At 60.0% G+C, this 19,322-nt stretch overlaps 3 protein-coding genes across 5 annotated transcripts; 2 read left to right on the top strand and 1 right to left on the bottom strand.

The window, feature by feature from the left end:
- The first annotated feature begins 893 nt into the window (after positions 1 to 893).
- Positions 894 to 3,257, top strand: UBA52 (ubiquitin A-52 residue ribosomal protein fusion product 1). 2 transcript variants are annotated; one of them, XM_065917406.1, is made up of 5 exons: positions 894 to 919; positions 1,896 to 2,006; positions 2,192 to 2,278; positions 2,882 to 2,984; positions 3,072 to 3,257. In XM_065917406.1, the coding sequence occupies exons 2-5, from the start codon at positions 1,904 to 1,906 to the stop codon at positions 3,163 to 3,165; spliced, it is 387 nt and encodes a 128-aa protein (XP_065773478.1). In that variant the 5' UTR covers positions 894 to 919; positions 1,896 to 1,903; the 3' UTR covers positions 3,166 to 3,257. The 2 variants fall into 2 exon arrangements, with proteins under 2 accessions (XP_065773478.1, XP_065773479.1); XM_065917407.1 differs by having other exon boundaries at positions 895 to 919; positions 1,893 to 2,006.
- A 1,781-nt stretch (positions 3,258 to 5,038) lies between these two features.
- REX1BD (required for excision 1-B domain containing) lies at positions 5,039 to 7,654 on the top strand. The gene is given in 6 exon segments (XM_065931547.1): positions 5,039 to 5,160; positions 5,255 to 5,337; positions 5,587 to 5,615; positions 5,618 to 5,856; positions 6,717 to 6,796; positions 7,434 to 7,654. Coding segments are annotated over 6 exon segments (606 nt in total). The 5' UTR covers positions 5,039 to 5,058; the 3' UTR covers positions 7,507 to 7,654.
- Positions 7,655 to 7,966: 312 nt separating this feature from the next.
- Positions 7,967 to 18,524, bottom strand: CRLF1 (cytokine receptor like factor 1). Of its 2 annotated transcripts, none has more exons than XM_065931522.1 (9): positions 18,401 to 18,524; positions 13,273 to 13,554; positions 12,824 to 12,953; positions 12,503 to 12,672; positions 11,325 to 11,482; positions 11,070 to 11,238; positions 8,929 to 9,116; positions 8,775 to 8,822; positions 7,967 to 8,288 (listed from the first exon to the last, which is right to left on the bottom strand). In XM_065931522.1, the coding sequence occupies exons 1-9, from the start codon at positions 18,510 to 18,512 to the stop codon at positions 8,268 to 8,270; spliced, it is 1,278 nt and encodes a 425-aa protein (XP_065787594.1). In that variant the 5' UTR covers positions 18,513 to 18,524; the 3' UTR covers positions 7,967 to 8,267. The 2 variants fall into 2 exon arrangements, with proteins under 2 accessions (XP_065787594.1, XP_065787605.1); XM_065931533.1 differs by having other exon boundaries at positions 8,775 to 8,817.
- Between the last annotated feature and the right edge of the window lie 798 nt (positions 18,525 to 19,322).

Raw genomic sequence — 19,322 nt, 5'->3', positions numbered from 1 at the left:
TCAGTGTGTCTGCATTTGCCTGGTCCATAGGGGGCGCCGGGAAGTGGTCAGTGAAGTAAGAAGGTACGCTGAGCAATGGCTCCACTGTGAAGAAGCCGCCTGCTTTGCAAATGTGGGTTCGATCCCTGGGTCAGGAAGATCCCTTGGAGGACAGCATGGCAATCCACTCCAGTATTCCTGCCTGGAAAATCCCATGGACAGAGGGGTCTGGCAGGCTACCGTCTATAGGGACGGAGTCAGACACGACCGAAGCGATTTAGCACAGCACGCTGCCAAACCCACGGATAACTTTGTCCTCACTTGTTCCCGGCGCCCAGCACTTTTTAACTTCTTCCGTCGCAGATCCAAAACAGACCCTGGGTCCCACTTCATTTCCTTGAGTGAATGCACCAACCCCACCTGCTCTCCGCGCTCCTGTACGCACCCACCGCGATATCTATTTATGCACAGCAGCCAGAGAACCTCCAGTGGCTCCCAGGGGTCTAGCCCCCACGCCGCCTCCCGCCTCCCGCCTCGACCCCTGCGTCTTTGGACCTACGGCTTAATACCTTTCTTTCAGCACAAAGGTCTCTCCTACTCTGTTTAAATATTTCCGGAGCACCCGCTATGTGCGGGCCGTCTTCCAGGCGGTTTGGAGACAGCGGGCAGTAACACCTGGAAAGGTGCAGCAGTCTTACTACGTGACCCGGTGGGTGGGGCTCACACCCGGAAGCTAGTGGGCGAAGGTCCCACTCAAGCGCCGCGACTTAGTTCGCCCGCACCCATCACGGGGGCGGGGCGGGGTCGCGGGCGGGGCACGGCGCGCGGCGCGGATTGTGACGCAAGCACGCAGCGTGCTCGGTGCGCAGGCGCTTTCGGCGGCGAATCGGCGGTTTCCGGTTCCGCCGCCCTCTTTCTCTTCAACCAGGCGGCCGAGCAGGTTGGTGGTGGAGGCCTTGCGGGTTGGCGGTGGGCCGGGTTGGTTTGTAGGGTTCGGGGGACTATGGGGACCCAGGGAACGGAGGCAGCGGCCTGGAATCCGTGTAGGCGGGCCAGGTTTCTGCGGGATGGCTTAGCAAGGCACGCTGGGCCGGGTTCCGGTCCCGAGCTGGGCCCCGCGAGGGAAATCGACATTTGGAAGGGGAGCTTGCCTATTCCGCCGGCCCCAGCTGTCTGAGGAGGCCTTGGGGAGGGAGCGTGTGTCCTTCGGGGATGATCCAATATAATGCGGAGGGATGTTAACTGTAATTTTTTCTCGTGGCGTAAACTGCCAGTCACTTCAAAAATACGAAGCCCCAGAGCTGGGTTTCCATCTATCTCCTTTGCTAAGTCTGTAAAGAGAGTCTGGTAATAGCAACTGTTTTCTTAACTTAGAAGAAGAAAACGGTGCTCGCTTCGGCAGCACATATACTAAAAAATAAAAAAAAGATGAAAACGATACCTGTGTAAACAAGTACCAGGCACGTGGTTCGCAGTTGTTATATATGGATTGGATAAAAAGTAGGAAGTGTGGTCTGAGCATTAGGGTGTAACCCAGAAGGAAGCCGGAGTTTTGGGTGTCTGAGCTTGGTATTGAAGAGGAAAAGGGATTGTAGGGAGGAAGTGTGCGTGTTGGGATGCTACTAAGATGAGATTCTCACCCAGGCTGCAGGAAGAGCAGGGTCTGGTGAGGAGAGGAAGGGTGGGACTTCCAGACCACCTTGGAGGAAATATGCTTGGCAGGGTGGTGCCCTAAAGTTGAAGGTGTAGGCTTAGAGGGGCAGAAGGAAACAGGCACAGAGGTGGGCTTGCATTTGAGGTCGAGGCATGCACGGGGCTGTCAGGGACTAAACCTGCCTGGTCAGCCTGTGAGCTGGGGCTGCTTAGACGTTTAGCGATCACTACTCCCCCATCCATGCTAACTCTCTCCCCAGCAGACGCAGAGATGCAGATCTTTGTGAAGACCCTGACGGGCAAGACCATCACCCTTGAGGTCGAGCCCAGTGACACCATTGAGAATGTCAAAGCCAAAATCCAAGACAAGGAGGGTGAGTTGGACTCAGTCTGAGTGCTTGGCCCAGTAGGAACTCCTCAGCCCTGGGTATCTGCTGTCCTGTGTGGAATGGGTGCTGGGCTTCAACAGATCTCAGCCATGCCCATGTTCCCCAGTGTCATCTTGGGAAGACAGCTTGCTTGTGAGAGATCCTCTATCATGGAGATCCTCTTTTCTTAGGCATCCCACCTGACCAGCAGCGTCTGATCTTCGCGGGCAAACAGCTGGAGGATGGCCGCACTCTGTCAGACTACAATATCCAGAAAGGTACGGGGGTGGGGTGGTTAGACAGGACCTCAGCGAGGCCTAGGACCCAGGATGGAATACTGACAGTCTGTCACCAGGAGGGAGCTGTAGAGGAGGGTGGTCCTTAAGGTGGGGATCAAATGGCCCTAGGGAGTGTTGCTCTCTAAAGTGCTGTTTTCATTGCTGAAAAGCATCTCCATCAGTGTTTTCCAAATGGCCATGGTTTCTCATGTTCTTAGTCACTTTATCTTTAAGGCCTGGGTGTGTGTGTGTGTATTAATGTTATAAGTATTGTAAAGGAAATGACCATTTTTTCCCTAGCAAAATAAAAGGTTATCCTTGCATCTCTTAGGAGTTGCCTTGCTTATGGGGAAACGCAGATGGATACCACTGTTGATGTATATTTATATTAGTTTCCAATTTCGTGAGGACTGGTGGGACATGACAAGGTGGAGGTTCTGTGCGGTGGCATGTCCATCTGCACATACCCACGGGATTCTGATGTAGCCCCATCATACTTGATAAACTGGTCTGGAGGGCCCTGGAGGCTGCCCTTCACCCGTGGGACTGAGGTGGTGACGCATGGCTCGGTCAGTGTCTCTCTCCGCCCTTCATTTCCTGTAGAGTCCACCCTGCACTTGGTGCTTCGTCTGCGAGGCGGCATCATTGAGCCTTCCCTCCGCCAGCTCGCTCAGAAATACAACTGCGACAAGATGATCTGCCGCAAGTACGGCTCCTGGGCGGGGGCGGGGCGGGGCGGGCACGGCGGGGCGGGGCGGGGTGTGCCCTCACCGGCCCTGCTGTGCGCCCACAGGTGTTACGCCCGCCTGCACCCCCGTGCTGTCAACTGCCGCAAGAAGAAGTGCGGCCACACCAACAACCTGCGCCCCAAGAAGAAGGTCAAGTAAAGCTCCTCCACCGGCTTCTCCTTGGCCCGCAGGGCGGCCTCCTGCCCAAGCCCCGCGGTCCTGGGGCCTCAATAAAGTTTCCCTTTCGTTGACTGGAGCAGTAATTGGTGTCCCTGTGGCTGGTCTGTCCAGTGGGGAGGTGACTGAGGTGTGGACATCTACGGGACTTCGTGTCACTCAGCTCTTCATAGCCCTTGTGGGGTCCCAGGTCTGGAGTTCCACTTGTCTCATCTGTAAATTGGGCCATGGTCCCTGTCCTTCACATCTGAAGTTGTCATAACCACAGCACAGGCAAGTCTCAGACCTGGCCTTCTGCCACATAACCTAGTGAGCCCTCCCATTTGGGTTTTACCATCTGAAATATGAGAATAAAGACCTTCAACCAAGTGACTGGTGGGACCCGGTCAGGCACATTTAACAGCCCCTCATGTCTGGGCCCTGGAGGTGTTTGGGTGTGGGTGGATGGCTGGATAGGATGGAGCACCCCACCTAGTGTAATGACACCTTTTCTCTGTTCTGCCTGACCACTGGAGCCCCTGGGCCCCACTCAAGACGTGTGTCAGGTGAGGGTGGCAGCACCCTGGCAAGCCCATATTTTTATTTGTCTTGGGATGACTGGGGCTGGATGTAGGTGATAACTCAGGCCCAGACAGTGATGCCTGAGAATAGCTGAGACCTGGAGGCCGTCGCTTCATGTCTCAGGTAGACGAGTTTCATTTTTTGTTAGCTGCCCCTCCCTCCCTAAGGCCAGGCCCCCATTTTCCTGGTCTACCCACTTGTCCACTCCTAGGGGAGGGAGGTTCTGAAGTTCAAATTAGGTAGTGTGTATCCAGCTCTCAGGCCTCTCAATATGAAACACTATACCACCACCCTCGCCCTGCCCTGCCCTGGACTCCCATCTCAGGGGCTCTTTTTCAGCTCACTTCCAATCAGGGCTCCCCTGATAGCTCAGTTGGTAAAAGAATCCATCTGCAATGCAGGAGATGCTGGTTCAATACTTCGGTAGGGAAGGTCCCCTGGAAAAGGAGTAGGCTACCCACTCCAGTATTAGCTCAGACGGTAGAGTCTGCCTACAATACTGGAGACGCAGGTTCGATCCCTGGGTCAGGAAGATCCCCCAGAGAAGGAAATGGCAACCCACTCCAGTATTCTTGCCTGGAAAATCCCATGAACTGAGGATCCTGGTAGGCTACAGTCTATGGAGTAGGACACGACTGAGCAACTTCACTTTCACTTTCACCCACTCCAGTATTCTTGGGTTTCCCTTGTGGCTCAGCTGGTAAAGAATCCGCCTGCAATGCTGGAGACCTGGGTTGGGAAGATCCCATGGAGAACTGGAAGGCTACCCACTCCAGTGTTCTTGCCTGGAGAATTCCATGGACTGTATAGTCCCATGGGGTTGCAGAGACAGGACTGAGTCAGTTTCTTTTTCCAACCGGTTCACATAGGACCTGCTAGAGAATCTGCTGTGGGCTGGGTTCTAGCGACTTGAGCTTTCCAATGTCAGAACCTGCGCTCAGATCCCACTCTTGCCACAACCTTGTGGCGTCAAATGACGAATATCACTTCCCAGATTGCTTTTTCTTTAGTTGTGTGGGAATGGGATGTGAGGAAGTGAAGTCGGGTGTTGACAGTTGTATAGAAACAAAACCTGGTGTGTACAGAACCTTATATTCAAGATCAAAAACTTTTGAGAAGGCGAGCGCTGGACAGGAATAAACACGGGGTGGGGTGGCTAGAGGGTGTCAGGCCTGAGAAGCCCTCCAGTCTTTGCTTCCCATTCTTCCCCGGGGTTTCCTCCAGGTTGGCTAGGTTCCGAGGCCTCCGGGCCTGCAGGGGGCGCCAGGTGCATCGCAGCAACCTGATCCCGGGCGGGGCCAGAGCTGCGCAGTCATGATCACAGCGGAGGCCGCATCAGAGTCCACTGTCCCTGCGGTGCCCGGTGATACGACCGCCACTGGAGTCCCAGAGCGCGAGGAGCTGGTGTGGCCCTGGGTGAGCTCGAGCCCGAGCGGGAACATGAGTGGGGCGGGCGGTGCAGGCCCGGGGGCGCCAGCTTCATGCCCTAGCCATGCTCCCCGCTCCGTAGAAAGATGCTCCGATCCGGGCGCTGGTGCAGCGCATCCACCAGCTGCAAGCTGAGCGCGCACAGGCCTTCCGCCGGCTGGAGGAGTGAGTGTGGGCGTATGGGAGGGGAGGGGTCCCATTGTTCGGCCCTCAGCCCACTCTGAGGATGGGCGAGCCTTGAGGGAAGAATTGGGTCCCCGCGCGCCTCAGTGTCGGAGGTGGAGCGGGGTTTGCGGGGAGACCAGATCGCTCCCTTCCCTATGGGCTGGGGTGCGCTCGTCTCGGGTTACCCTGTGGGGATCGGAACGTCCTCCACACTCTGGGATCGAGGCACACTTCTTGGGCGGCTTTCAGGCGGTCGATGGGGGTGCAGGGCCTGAGAGCCGGGGCCGTAGCCTCAGGACCCCCACCTGCCGCAGAGGCCACCGCCAGTACCTGAGCAGCGGCCCGCCCTACGACTTCCCGCGCTACCGGAGCACCGTACACGAGGTGACCCAGGTCTTCGCCGCCGCCTCGAGAGAGGTGCTGGCGGTGGAGGCCGAGCTAGCCGGACCCCGAGCGCAGCCGCTGCTCGCGAGCCACGTGCGCAGCCTGCAGCAGCTGGAGGAGACGCGACTGACCACGGTGAGGCCCCATTCCCGGGGTCTTGGCCCACGGTGCACCCCTTGGGGGAAGGGCCACATTCCGTCCCTGCAAACCCCGCCCCTGGCGCCCCAGCACCCGCCTCTACATGCCCCAGCTAAGTCGTCCATTAAGATTTCACTTGAGAGTCTCAGGCTTAGCCCCCTACTTTCTGCCCCCACTTTTATCCAGGACAAGTCCGCTCCGTCCCAGACCCCACCTCTCCAGGGCTCCTCCCCGCTCTGGCTTGTCCCAGTGCCCCGGATCTGTTACTCCGCCCTCAGATTGGGCGCCGTGAAACTCCAGGTCAAGTCCCCTTCCTAGTAACCCCAGATCCCAGCCTAAATTGTGGGCCTGTGACCCGGCCTACCCTGCCTTCACAGCCAATCCTGATCGAGATACATACAAGGCCACGTGAAGCCACGCCCGCACCACACTCTCAGCTGGGATTCCCAGGCCAACCCAAATCTAGGTTTTCGGCCTACTTGCAAATTGGGATTACAACGCCCCGGCTGGTCTCTGAGACTAAGAGATTCTGCCTACTTTATACCCCCACCTGCACCACTCCTGTCCCCCAATCCCTGGCTAAGATTTCACCCTTATTCCCCTTCCCCGCCTACATGAGGCCACACCCTCTGACTCTAGGGCCCGCCCACTCGGCCCCCCTGGTCAGGAGCCCCTCTAAACCTAATCCTAGATTCCTCCAGCGTTAAAAGAACCGCTGCCCTTGAGACTCCTGCCTGCTTTGCCCCTCCTCCCCCTTGTGCTGCCTTTCTGGGTGCTTCAGTGTTTCCCCCTCAACCTCCTGAGGGCACAGCCTCAGCCAACCATGACGTCCTCCTTGCTGCCCATTCCCCAACCAGGTGGCCCTGCTGCAGCTGATGGGGACACCAGAGCTGACAGGGCAGGACGACAGCCTGCAGATGCACCAGCTGAAGATGAAGTGAGTGCTGCCTCCCAGTGGGCTGACCATGCTAGATCTGCATAGGCATCCTTGGGCACCCAGCCCCAAACAGGCATGCCCCAGGGCTGGCAAGGTCGACCGCCAACCCTCTGGACCTGCACACAACCCGTTGGGTGTGCACACCAGAACCTTCACCTGGTGATCCTAGATGAACTACCCACCTTCCCCCAGTGCATATGCCCTGCCCTTTCACACCAGACTCGCTGTGGATTTTCAGGACACAGCTGCACACCTCACACCCATCGATCCCGCTCACATGGCTCGACTTGGAGCTTGGACATGGTTGCCCAGGCCCTACCAGGCACACGCCTGCACATTCTTGCCTTTAGCCTCCCAGACACACACAGGTGCACACCCACTAGACTCTGCCGCAGTCACCCTGCACACCTTCCTGCTGGCACACACTCATCCAAGGTGACCTTTCCTCCTGCCACTCTGACCCACAGGACCCCCCCTCCTCCCAGGCACCTCAGTGGTCCTCCCACTGCTAGGGCTGCTTGGAGGTCTGGCGGTAGGCAGGAGGGCCCGGGGCTTGCTACAGCCCCCTTGGAGCTGCATTGCGGCGGCTAATTCGCCCCATCTGGGTTTTATTTATAGTTCCCATCTACTCTTGTAGGGTAATTAAAACCATGGAAGCGATCAGTGAGGTTCTCCAGGACCTCAGGTTTGATGCGGAATCTGCCGAGTGATGGTGGCTCCGCAGGGACAAGAGAGATGGAAAATGGGGCATATGGCGCCCTGCCCTGACCACCAGCTGGCTGGGGTCACACCCCACCGGACCACTGACCCTCCTTGAGTTCACTTCACCTCTCATAATAAAGAACCTAAAGAACCTTCTGTCTGCAGCTGCTCCACTATCTCTTGTGTCCTGGGGTGCTGGGGTGGGGTCCCACAAAGCCAGGGATGCTGGGTGCAAGAGTCCCTTCCACCACCCCCACTGCATGACTGTGGAAACTCTGGTGTTTTGAAGCCCACTCTCCAAGGAGTTTAGAACCAGATATTTCAGATCATGGAGAGAGTTGGAAATTCTGGGAGGTGAAGATTCCCATCCCAAAGGGTCATCAGGATTCCATGTGCCTCCCCTAAGCCCCACAGCCCCCCACCCTAGGCCACTCTAACCCCAAACTCACCTTCACAATCAGGGCACCTAAATAGTTTTGTTTATTTAAAAAGATTCCTTGGAGGGGGCCCTGGGTAGGGGGAATAATAACCCTTCTTCACACTCAGCTCTGGCAAGCATTCTGGGAAGCTAAGCCCCCCTTCATACCCACACTCCCCACTGGGGTGCACCTCACATGGAGGCCAGAGCTGTTGCAGCCCTCAGAGCTCGGAGTATTCGCCCCCGCTGCTGCTGACCGGGCTAGGGCACCCTGAGGTGAGGGTACAGAGATGGCCCCAGTCTGGGGGTGGCCCCTGGATCTCCATGCAGCAGGGAGGGCAGCCCCAGCCTCTAGAGCTTATCTGGCAGGACCTGCAGGCAGAGGGGAAGCCGGGCTTAGCAAGAAGCCTGGGAGCGGCCAGGACCACAGAGCAAATGAGGCCCCAGTCCAGGTCCTGGGCCCACCACTTTCAGCTAGGTGCTCTCGGCAGGCCGCTGCCCCTCTCTGGGCCCTGGTTTTCCTATCTGAGAAGTAATATCTATCCATCCCATGGGTTGTCCTGCAGGTAACAGACTTGGCACAGGGCCAGTATGCAGCAGGTGCTCATACATGCCCCGCAGGTGGCTATGTGCATTCATTCCTGAGGACGATATTCCCCTCTGGACATTTTGAAGGGGTCTGGGTGTTCTTACTTGGCTAAAGGCCACAGGGGCAGGCACACAGTAGGTGTTAGGTAAGTGCTGGAGGAAAGACTTGACCTCAGCAACTCTAAGGCTGAGGATGGAGAGCCCGCGGCCCGTGGTCACCAGGAGGGCCCTTGTCCCGCGGCCTGCCCGCCCACCTGGGCTCCTCCTTACCTCTCGCCGCGCCCCGTCTGCCCGAGGACAGGATCCCCTCGTCCTGTGCTTGGAAGGAAGGAGGCAGTGTCTGAGGGCTGCGGCCCCACCTCCCACCCCCTTTACCCCCTGGCCCCACGCCTCCACCCCTCTCCCGGGGGTCCCATTTCCCTACCTGGTTGCGGGTCTTATGTGACTTCTGCATCCAGGCTCGCCACTGGTCATAGAGGCGGAAGCTGAGGTTCGAGCAGTACGCGTGCTTCTTGAGCCAGCCCAGAAACTGCTTGAGCTCGCGCCGCACCGGCCCCGAGCTCGGCTCGCCGCCCCGCGGCTCGCAAGCCCCGCCGCCCGGGCCCGGGCGCTCTAATGGGGGCGGAGCGGCAGCGTCAGGGCGCTGCCAGCAGAGGGCGCGCGCGGGCAGGAGAGGGAGGGTCCCTCGCGCCGCAGGACCGCGTTCACCTTGGGGACCCTCCCCCTACCCCGCCCGTCCCTGTTTCAAGGCGACCGGGTCCGCCCCACGGCCCGGCCCAGCACTGCAGTCCAGCTGCGCCCCCTAGGAGACAGGGGGCAGGGGGAGGAAGGGGTTCCTCCTCCACATCTCCAGGCACCCGATTCTTGCGGCCTGAGCCAGGTGTGAGTGAAAGCGGGGGAGTGGGGAGGAGAAGGGCCAGGGCCAGAGGGATAAGCCGCAACGGAGCAGGGGGCAGGGGAAGGGGAGAGAGGCGCTGATGGGAAAGCTGGAGAGAGCAAGGCAGATATTAAGAGCTGGAGGCTAGGAGAGACATACAGGGAGAGCGAAAGTCACGGGGGACGGCCAAGGAGGTGCAGAGGGTGGAGAAATGGAGAGGGAGCCAGAACAGGAAGGGACAGAGACGCTGGGGACGTAGAGACGCAGAAACCAAAAAAGGCAGAAAGACAGACACAGGGAAAGAGAGTGAGTGACAGAGAGATGAAAGGAGGCTGACAATCCGAAGTGACTCTGCGGGGAGGGACAGTCCCCAGGACAGGCCTGAGAGTACAGCCGGATGGATGGGGAGTGGGCCAGGAGGGCCAGGTGGGAGGCCGGCCTGTCCATTCAGCCGCCAGCCGCCTCCAGTCCTGAGCAGCCTGAGCGGGCCGGCGGATAAGGACATCGGCCTCACGTCATAAATAATGCCGGGGACCCGCTGACAGGCCCTGGCACAGCCCCGGCCCCCACTGCCCCTGGCGGCCTCCCCTGGCCTCCCCCAGCCTCCCCAGCGGACGCAGCCGCCTGCTGGCTCCCGTGCAAGAATCGCAGGTGCTGGGCACGAGCAGGGGCCAAGGCTCAAGCCCCTCCTGGCTGTGCTCGTTCCCGCCCACCCCTGAACCTGGAGGGGCCCAGGATGGGGGCTGGGAAACTAGCTGGAGCCTTGGTCTGCCATTCCCTGACTCTGAGACCCTCTCTGGGCCTTGGTTTCCCCATCTTTCCAAGAGCGTGAGCCTGGACTTGGAGGGAACTGCGTTCAGATCCTTGTGTGACTCTGGGGGGCTGGCTGCACCTCTTGGGGGTTTGGGGTCCTCATCTGAGAAAAGGGTGCCTCCCTTGGGTGAAACCATGGCGGGGAGCAGGCAATAGGAGCCTCAGTAACTATTACTTGCAAACACTTGGGTGGCACCCACCATGAGGGCACTTTCCATGGGTTATCTCTCATCTAACCCTCACAATGGCCTCAGGCAAACATGACTGTCATCCCCACTTTCCAGATGGGAAAGCTGAGGCCAGACATACCAAGTAAGAATTCACACCATTTCACAAAGGAGAGAAGATGGCAAAGGGAATCAGACCAAGGCCTCTGATCATCCCATCCTGCTACCTTGATCTGAAGGGGAAACCAAAGCCTGTTGTAGGGAGAATTGGCAGCCCATGGTCTTAGAGAAGCAAGGGTCTCATATTCACTTGCCCTTAGGGGCTAGGGAAGGGGTACACGTGGGTGCAATAGGCCATGTGGGGATAGTGCAACCAAAAGAGCAAGGGCCATGACTTGAGGGGCAGCCTCTGCTGATAGGGGCTGTGGAGTAATTCTGTGTCCTGTTACATTTCTAGACAATTTTTTTTCTAGGGAATCTAGGGTATTTGGGTAAAACTGACTGTTTTTAAAAGTCTGCAAGTAGTTCAAACTTTTTTTTTTCCCCCAAATGACAGGCTAAGAAAATAAATTCAAGGGCCACAATTGGCCCCTGGGGGAGGGGCCCAAGAGTTTGAGACCTCGACTCTCCCGAAGGAAATAAGGAAACAGAGGCTCAGGCTGTTTTGGTGCTGGTCCCAGGCCCACCCAGCCCTGCTGGGGTGCTCACCACTTCGGGGAGTGGAGGCGGCCGTGGGGTGGCTCCATTCGCTCCAGATCCCAGCCTTCTTGGAGCCGTAGATGCCAAAGGGGTTGCAGCGCACTTGCACGAAGTAGACGGTGCCGGGCTTCAGGCCTGCCAGGCGGCAGGAGGTCTGGTTGCTCACATCGTCCACCACCTGGGCGGCCAGCGTAGGGTCAGAGGCGGGCATGCGGCGGGGGATGGGAGGAGGGCGGAGCAGACCTGGGGGGCGGGGCCAGGCACCTTCCAGTCCACGCTGTCCTCCACTCGGTAGCGGATCTGGTACTTGGCTTGGAAGAGGAAGTCCTTGAGGGCAGGCGGTGACACCCAGCGCACACTCAGCTGGTCCTCCAGGCCCCCTACGCGGCTCACGTGCACGTCCGGCGGGGGGTCGGTGGTCACTAGGGGGGCAGGGCGGGCCTTCGTCATCAGGATCTCTTTGGACCTGGCTGGCAGCCTCTGGGTCCAAGTACCAGAGCACGTGGCTTAGATGGCACCTGCTTCCGTTCTCCTCCCTCCCCCGACTTGGGCCGGGTGGATTATATTAGATAATATTCGGGTAACACTCAGCACCTAGAAGCACTCAATTAATGTTAGCTGTTATCACCACAATTATCTGTGACAGGAGAAACATAATCCTATCTTCAGGGAACTATGTAAAAAGCAGACACTGCCTGGATGATGATGATATTATTATTATGCCCAGGAGTGCAGGGGGCCCTTAGGCTGCCAGACCCCTGGGAAGCTCCCCTTGACACACCCCCTCCACTGCCTACCTCCTGCTCCTTCCGGCTTCACAAAGGTCCTCAATGTGACTGCTATGCTAGGGGCAAAGAGACACTGGGACATGCCCACAGCAGCTTCAGGAATTGAGGAAACAAAGTGGGAAGCAAGAGGAGGGACTTGCTGCAAGCCTTCCAAGGATCCTTCTGGGAGTCCTTTGGGCTGCAAGGAGGGCTGGCCTCTTCCCCTGAGGCCTTGGTGAGGGGCTGAAAGGGTTAAGGCACAGGCCTGCTCGGGGCTGAGAAACACCCTAATTAGATTAGGCCCAATTCTGCTCGCGGATCATCCACTTCCTGCCTCCTGCCTGCACCCCCTCTCAGCTCCAGGCTGCGGCTTCCTGGGGCGCCTCCCGACCTGGGCGCCCCCTCCCAGTTCCCTGGGGCCCTCTCCCCGCACACCTGGGCTGCTGATGGGGGAGGCAGCCAGGCCAGGTGTTCTCCACAGAGTAGGGGTATCCTGGCTGCTGCAGGGGGCTGGGGACCAGTGGGTGGATGCCTCGCTCCTCCCATCCCCAACCAGCCTGGTCCATGAGACCTCAGCTGAGCTGCAGCCAAGGCTGGGCCGGTGTGTGTGTGGGGAGGGCTGGAGGTAAGGACTGCAGGTGGGCCACGCCGGCCTTGGTGAGGGGCAGGGCTCACCCACATCCAGAATGTCCAGTGTCAGCACATCAGAACGGGCTGAGCCCAGCCGGTTGGTGGCCTCCACCCAGATCTCATAGGGTGTGAAGAGAGCCAGGTCCTTGGGGATGTGGCAGGAATGAGGTCCCACCGTGTGATACTCCTCACACGTGTTGTCCTGCCCGTACCATCTGCAGGGACAGGCGGGGAGGAGGACACGTGAGGGGCCCCCCAGACCTCCCCATCCCAGCCCAGAAGTGCAGACAGGACCCCGGAGCTCAGAGAGGGCGGCCCAGGCCACACAGTCGGGCTGGGACACGTCACCCGAGGGCCACCACCAACCTCAGCTTGTACTTGAGGGAGTAGTTGGTGTGGAGGAAGGTTTCCCCGTGGGCCCCCGGCGTCCAGCGGCATGTCAGGTCCTTCATGTTCTTGGACCAGCAGCTGATGTTGAAGGGTTTCTCTGGAGGGACTGGGGAAGCGGGTACGGGGGCTGAGGTCTGGGCTGGCCACGGACAGGGGGAAGGAGGACTTGTTGGCTGCCAGCCAGGGGCCCCCCCTTGGAGCAGAAGGAGGATGGACAGAGCGGACGTGGGCAGTACCACCTGCCCAGCTCTCTTGAGGATGGTGTATGGGAGCCTCCAGGATCTCATCCCCACCCTGGGGGCCCATGCCCCTCAACTTGTGCCAGTATACCCACTGTTCAGCCCAAGACCAGAGGGCCCATGATTCACACCCCTCTCCAGAGGGAGATGCTGCCCCCAAGATCTGCCCCTGGGTTGTCCACTTACGGCCAACATAGAGGCAGGAGCCAGCCAGGATGCTGCCGTCGCGGGCATGGCACACGAGGTTGTCCCCTGACTGCTGCCTGGACCCGTTGAGGTTGGCCAGGGCGAGGGCCATAGTGGAGGCGTTGAGCATTCGGGAGAGCTCAGGCGGCAGGCGGCGCCCGTTGAGGGTCCAGTAGAGGCCCTCGGCGGTGGCCCCCGGGGTGTCCCCATGCACTGAGCACGTGGCCTGCAGGGAGGAGCCGATGAGGAGCGTGGGGTCCTGGGGACTGATCACAGCCGTGTCTGGGGTCAGAGAGGAGCGCCGGTCAGGGCTAGGATGGAGCTGCCCTGGGCCTTCCACCATCCTAGGACCTCCCAGGCACATGGCAGTCCTGCAAAGGAGCTGTTTATGACTGTGGCCCATTTTACCGAGAAGGAAACTGAGGCTCAGTCGGGTCAAGTGACCAACCTAAGATTGATGGCAAAGCTGAGATTCAGCCCCAGGACTGTCTGATTCCACAACTCAGTCCTTCCAAGCCAGTTCCTCACTGACTTGCTCAGGGCTTTTTCCGATTGGTGACAAACCTCATTCAGATCCAGGGAACTCTTACTTTGCACACACTTCTGACAACCACTGCACTCTGCTTTTTTTTTTTTTTTTTTCCTTTTAAATTTCATTTTATTTTTTGACAACTAGAGATAACAGATTGTATGTTCTTTCTTTGATGGCCCTCAGAACCTCACACATAGATGTCTCTAGGGGGAGGAAAGCACTTCTAAAAAGAGGTGCCCTAATAGAATCTTGCTGATTTTATGGATGAAAAAAACAAGTCTCTGAGAGATGAAGGCCCTTGCCTATGGTCACCAAATAGAAGGTGGGCACACTACACCTGTATTCATCAGTCTCTAAAGTTCTGCTCTGTACTGCCACCAGAACTGAAGGGGACTGTGGCAAGCTCTATGCTCCCAACCCTCATCCAAAAGGTATGGCCATCATCACCATCCTTCCCCTCAACTCAGTTTTCCTAATCTGCAAAATGGGAACAAGAAAGCTCACAGTCCTCAGGGCCATTGGAAAGATCAGATGGGAAGTGACTTCCTAAACTGGGCTGTGTGTGAACTGGGTTCTGAGCACAGGAAGCTCGGGGAGGCCATGGTTGATGCCTTTCCTCCCGACTGCCACTGGGGCAGCCCATGGCTTCTTCTGAAGGTTAGAATCTAAGGGGAAACTGTTTTTATCCAGGAGGAAATCAAGGCACAGAACAGGGAGAAAGGTGCCCAGTTCAAGTCCTAGATGTCGTTCTAAGCCTCAGTCTCCCCATCTGGGAAATGGGCATCATGGTATTCACCACATGGGGTTGTTTGATAAGAGGGAAAATTTTGTTTTAAGGACAACTCTGTGGGACTTTTAAGCCAGGCTGACCTGGTTTCGAATGCCCTTAGCTCACCCTGGAAGGTGATCCAGTTCCTTTACATCTCTGAACCTTTGAGAAAGTTTCTCTCTCTCCACCAAGAGTGGTTTAAGGATTCATTTGTTCATTCATTAATTCAAGGAGCACCTACAACGTGTTAGGACCTGAGGGCACAATGGTAACCAAGATACTCAAAATTCATGCCCTTGTGGGACTTGAATCCAACGAAGCAGCAGGAAAAAGCAGAAATATCTAAGAGAACAGACAAGGGAGAAAATAAAGCACAAATCAATGGTGGCAGCTAACTGACCCAAGAGGCCTGTCTGGGGAGGTGGCATTTGACCTGAGATGTGAACAAAATGAGTTAGTCACTCAGTCATATCCGACTCTTTGTGACCCCATAGACTGTACCCCGCCAGGCTCCTCTGTCCATGGAATTCTCCAGGCAAGAATACTGGAGTGGGCTGCCATCCCCTTCTCCAGGGGATCTTCCTGACCCAGGGATCACACCCAGGTCTCCTGCATTGCAGGCAGATGCTTTACTGTCTGAGCCCCCAGGGAAGCGCGTGAAATGAAAGAAGCAGCCATAAAAATACATAGAAGAGGGTGTTCAGACAGTGGGGTAGCAAGTGCAGAGATCCGGGGGTACAGGTGGTAGGCAATGAGGTCAGCAGGGCCAGATCTTCAGAGAGGAGTCATTCCAGAGTTGAGCAGGGGAGGGATTTTTATTTTAAAAGGATCGCAGGGCAGCTGTAAGAGGGGACTGCAGGGGGGCAGAGGGGCGAGGAGGGGGGTGGCCAGCTTCCCTGGCAGCCGAGGACAGGGCGATCCCTGTCCCCTTGTAGGCCTCCTCCGTTCCCGCGGCTGCCCTGTGCTGGCCCCCACGGCCCCACATGGGTGAGATGGGGTGGACACAGTTCCGGGGCCGGCCCTGATGACTTTCCCGGGCAAACTTGGCCTGGAGGGCCAGGTCTTGCTAGAGCCTGGGATCGCAGTTGCGTTTGGGGCTTGGCCCAGGGCTCGCCGGAGGTCTCAGCGTCCGTGCGAAGGAGCCGGCTGAGCGGGCCAGAGCCGAGGAGGCGGGGGCGGCCGGGGGCGGGGGGCCAGGGGGCCGCCCCGGAGGTCCCAGGCAGCCAGCCGCCCGCTAATTCGGAATTCCTTCGGCATGAACTCGGGCGTGCCAGCGTCTCTGCCCCGGCCCACCCACCGCTTCCTGCCTGGGCCCCCCCCCCCAGCAGGGTGGGAGGCACAGCCAGGCCTGCCCAGACCCCAGGCCCATCCTCAACCCTCAGGGGTGGGTCCCGCCGGGTCCCGCCCCTCCTGTCCCCCACCCACCACCACAGCCAGGCCAGGAAGGGGGTGCTCTGGGGGGTCCTGGCTGGAGGCGGGGGCAATGCCCCTCTGCCCCACCCGCCTGGCCTGGGCTGGTGTGACCTGCCTGCCAGCAGCTGCAGCTGCCCTCCCGGGGCTGGGCGGGGGACGGGGCGAGAGGGCAAGGCCAGGCGGGATTGGACAGGCCGGTCCCCCGACCCAAGCTCCAGCAGGAAAGGTCACGGGGAGGCCTTCTCCTCCTGAGGATGTGGGTGCCCATCTCAGCTGGAGCACCTGGGCAATTGGCTTCCTTTATCCTGTTCTCAGTTTCCTCCTCCGTAAAATGGGAGGAAAATCCATTCTACCTGCTGGGGAGATGAATGAGATGAGCTCATGACGTCCAGAGGGCCCAACACACTGAAGTTCAGAGGAGCTGTTGGGATTAGGGCCCCTCCCAGCTCTGGGTCCTGGCCGGCTGGTGCTCTCTCCACGAACAAAGCGCCAAGGCATTCAGCAGAACTGGGATGCATACATTCCAGCCCAGGCAGAGCAGCTGGGGACAGTCCACTGAGGTTGGGGGGGGGGGGCTTGGCCTGGTTTGGGGGCTTCCTAGAAGGCTCCCCAAGCAGATCCCTGGGCTAGGCTTTTGGACAGACCCCCCCCCCGACCCCACCCCCGTCCCATGCTCCCTGCCTCCCCGCCCTTCCCGCAGAGCTGGGGCCTTTAAAAGTTTTTTCCTCTCCCCCTTCCCAATCTGGAGCCACTGCCGTTATTAAAAAGGAACACCATGTGTTTTAAAAGCGAAAAGTGTGAGATTCTCTGCAAGCAAGGCAGGAGGGTGGCCTCTATCCTGGGGTCCCCATCTCCTGTCCTGCTGGTACCTGCAGACACTTTACGACCTGCTCGCCTGCTGGTCAGGTGCTAAGACACACCGTAAGTAGAAACATATTGCCGAGGTGTGAGAATCTTTTATTTAATTTCTTCCCCCTTAAAGGAAAAAACACACGCACAACAATCCCACCACACCTTTGCTTGTTGCTCTGCTGGCTGGAAAACAAAGCCTGCCACTAAAGGTGGCAGTCACGAGTGCTGCCCGCTGCCTGGCAGAGCTGTCAGGAATCCGAGGGGGGCCTTGGGGCAGCCCCTCACCTGTCCAGGAGCCTTGGGCATGCTAGGCTTTCAGCAAGTGCCCCCAGGACCCAGGACCCTGAGCCTTCTGGAGGAGCACCGCAGGGAGCCTGCAAACTGCTCTGTGCAGTTGTAGGTCCGCCAGGGGAGCAGTATGTGCTCCTGCTGGCCGACCTGCGTGCCTGGATGGGGCCCTCGGGGTGACTGTGAACACCCAGGGCAGGCTGTGCCTGCCTGTGTGCCCCGTGTTGCCTCCCCCTTGGAAAGAGTGTGTGACCATGAATGTGTGTGTGTCAGGGATGGAATGTGTGTGTGCGCGCCCCGATGGTGTGAGAATGTGCATCTGGGATGCAGTGTGCACGCATCCGAGGGCGAGGGTGACGGGCCACAAGCCAGTGTGAGTCTTTGTGTGTCTCTGGGTGTGTCCCAGAGTGGGTCTGGATGTGGAGACGGTGTCCTGGCGGGGGTGTGCATCGGGTGGGGGCCCGGAGAGTGCCGGAGGCCAGGAGCTCCCAACAGGGTGGGGGTCTCTCGGCCTGCGGTGGCTGGGGGCTCCCGGTGACTGCCCACCCCCACATACCCAGGCTGGGCCCACGGTGCCCGGACTCGCTGGCTCCCGCTCCCTCTCACTCTCACCCACTCTCTCACAAAGATTTCCCTCGCTGGAATCTCCTAGTCCGGCGCAGCGTGGCCGGGAACTGTTCTAAACGCCGCCGGTGGCGGGGACTCCGTAGAACCCCGCGCGCGGGGTCCCGCCGCGGGAGGGCGGCGGCGCCGGCCCGCGGAGAGGCGCGTCCCCGGGGACCCCGGGCCGCGCGCCAGGCGGCCAGAGCGGCCCCCTCCCGCCCCGCCTTCCTCACGGGGCTCATCCCTCCACCCGGGGGGGCCCCGCTCAGGGCCGGCACCCAGCGCGCCTACTGCGTGCGCCCCCGCCCGGGTGCGGTGACCCTCAGTCTCCGAGACTCCAAGTCAGCAGACGCTGTCGCGTGCGCCCCCCGCGTCCCGGCGTGCAGAGGGTCCCAGGCCGCGGCCCCTCACCCCCTGGGGCCGAGTCGGGCGTCCTCCACAGGGCAGCCCAGGTAAGAAGGCCTCAGTATCGGAAGCCGGACCCTCGGGCCAGGGAACTTCGGCGCTGTGCGCCCCACAGGTGAGGGCGCCCCGAGGGCCGCTCCGGGGGCGCCTTCCTTTGTTCCCGGGCCGTCCAGGTGGCGCCCGCGCCCCCTCCCCCCCACGGTTGCCCCCGGGGCGCACGCTCTCGGCCCAGGCGGGAAGGAGGGAGCACGGCGCCGTGTACTCACCGGCTCCTGATCCCGCTCGCGGCGCCCCGAGGACGCAGAGCAGCAGTAGGGGCAGCAGCGGCGGCGGCCGCCGCGCGGATTGGGCGGCGGGGCCCGGGCGGCCGGCGGGCATGGGGCCGGCGCTGCCGGGGGAGCGCGGCGGGCGGCGGCGAGGGGCGCGGGGCGCAGGCCGGGCGCAGGAGGGCGCGGGCCAAGCAGCCCGCACGTCGCTGGGCGCGGGCGCGGAGGCCAGAGCAAGTCTGAGCAGCCGAATTGACAAGGCGCTAATGCGCCGCTGGCCCCGCCCGGCCCCGCCCCCGGCCCGGCCCCGGGGGGGCGGCGGGCCCCGCACCGGCCTCCCCGCCGCCCGCCCGCCGGAGGGCACCGCGAGCCCCACCCGTCCGGCCTCTGCCCCGCCGCGCACCGCACACGCCGTTTTTCCCGCGGCCCCAAACCCCCCAACTCTACCCTTACCGACCTGGGACCTCCCTTTCCGACCCTGCCAACTCCAGGCTCCCTACCCCCAGTCTGGGACCTGGCGGCCCCCAGTCGCGTCTCCGTACCCCCGCCCACTTCCCCGCACCCAACCCTCAGCCTTGTGCCCCTTCAGCGTCGCCTGCAGCCCCGAGCCCCGGTCCGCTCCTCCCCCCCATCCTCCGTCCCGGCCCCCACCCCAGCTCTGGCCCCGCCCCCCACTGAGCGGTCCCTGAGCCCCGCCTGCTCCCATCTCCAGCCCCTTTCCTCCCCGGGGGCCTAAGAGTCGCCCTCCGTCCCGCCCCACGCCCTCGGCGCGCGGGTCCCACAGGTTTTGGCCCAGCGCTCCCCCTCCCATTTCATCCCGCCTGTTCTGGTGCTCCGCGCGCGCAGCCTCGGCCCCAGGCTTTGCTGGAAGACCGAGCAAAAGTTGCAAGGCTTGGAGTCCCCGGACCTCGCCCAGGCTCAG

The sequence above is a fragment of the Muntiacus reevesi genome, chromosome 1 (genome assembly GCF_963930625.1).
Source record: "Muntiacus reevesi chromosome 1, mMunRee1.1, whole genome shotgun sequence".
In the NCBI taxonomy this organism is placed as follows: Eukaryota; Metazoa; Chordata; class Mammalia; order Artiodactyla; family Cervidae; genus Muntiacus; species Muntiacus reevesi.
Note: the sequence above shows the minus strand (reverse complement) of the source record. Positions and strands in the feature narration are given on the sequence as shown.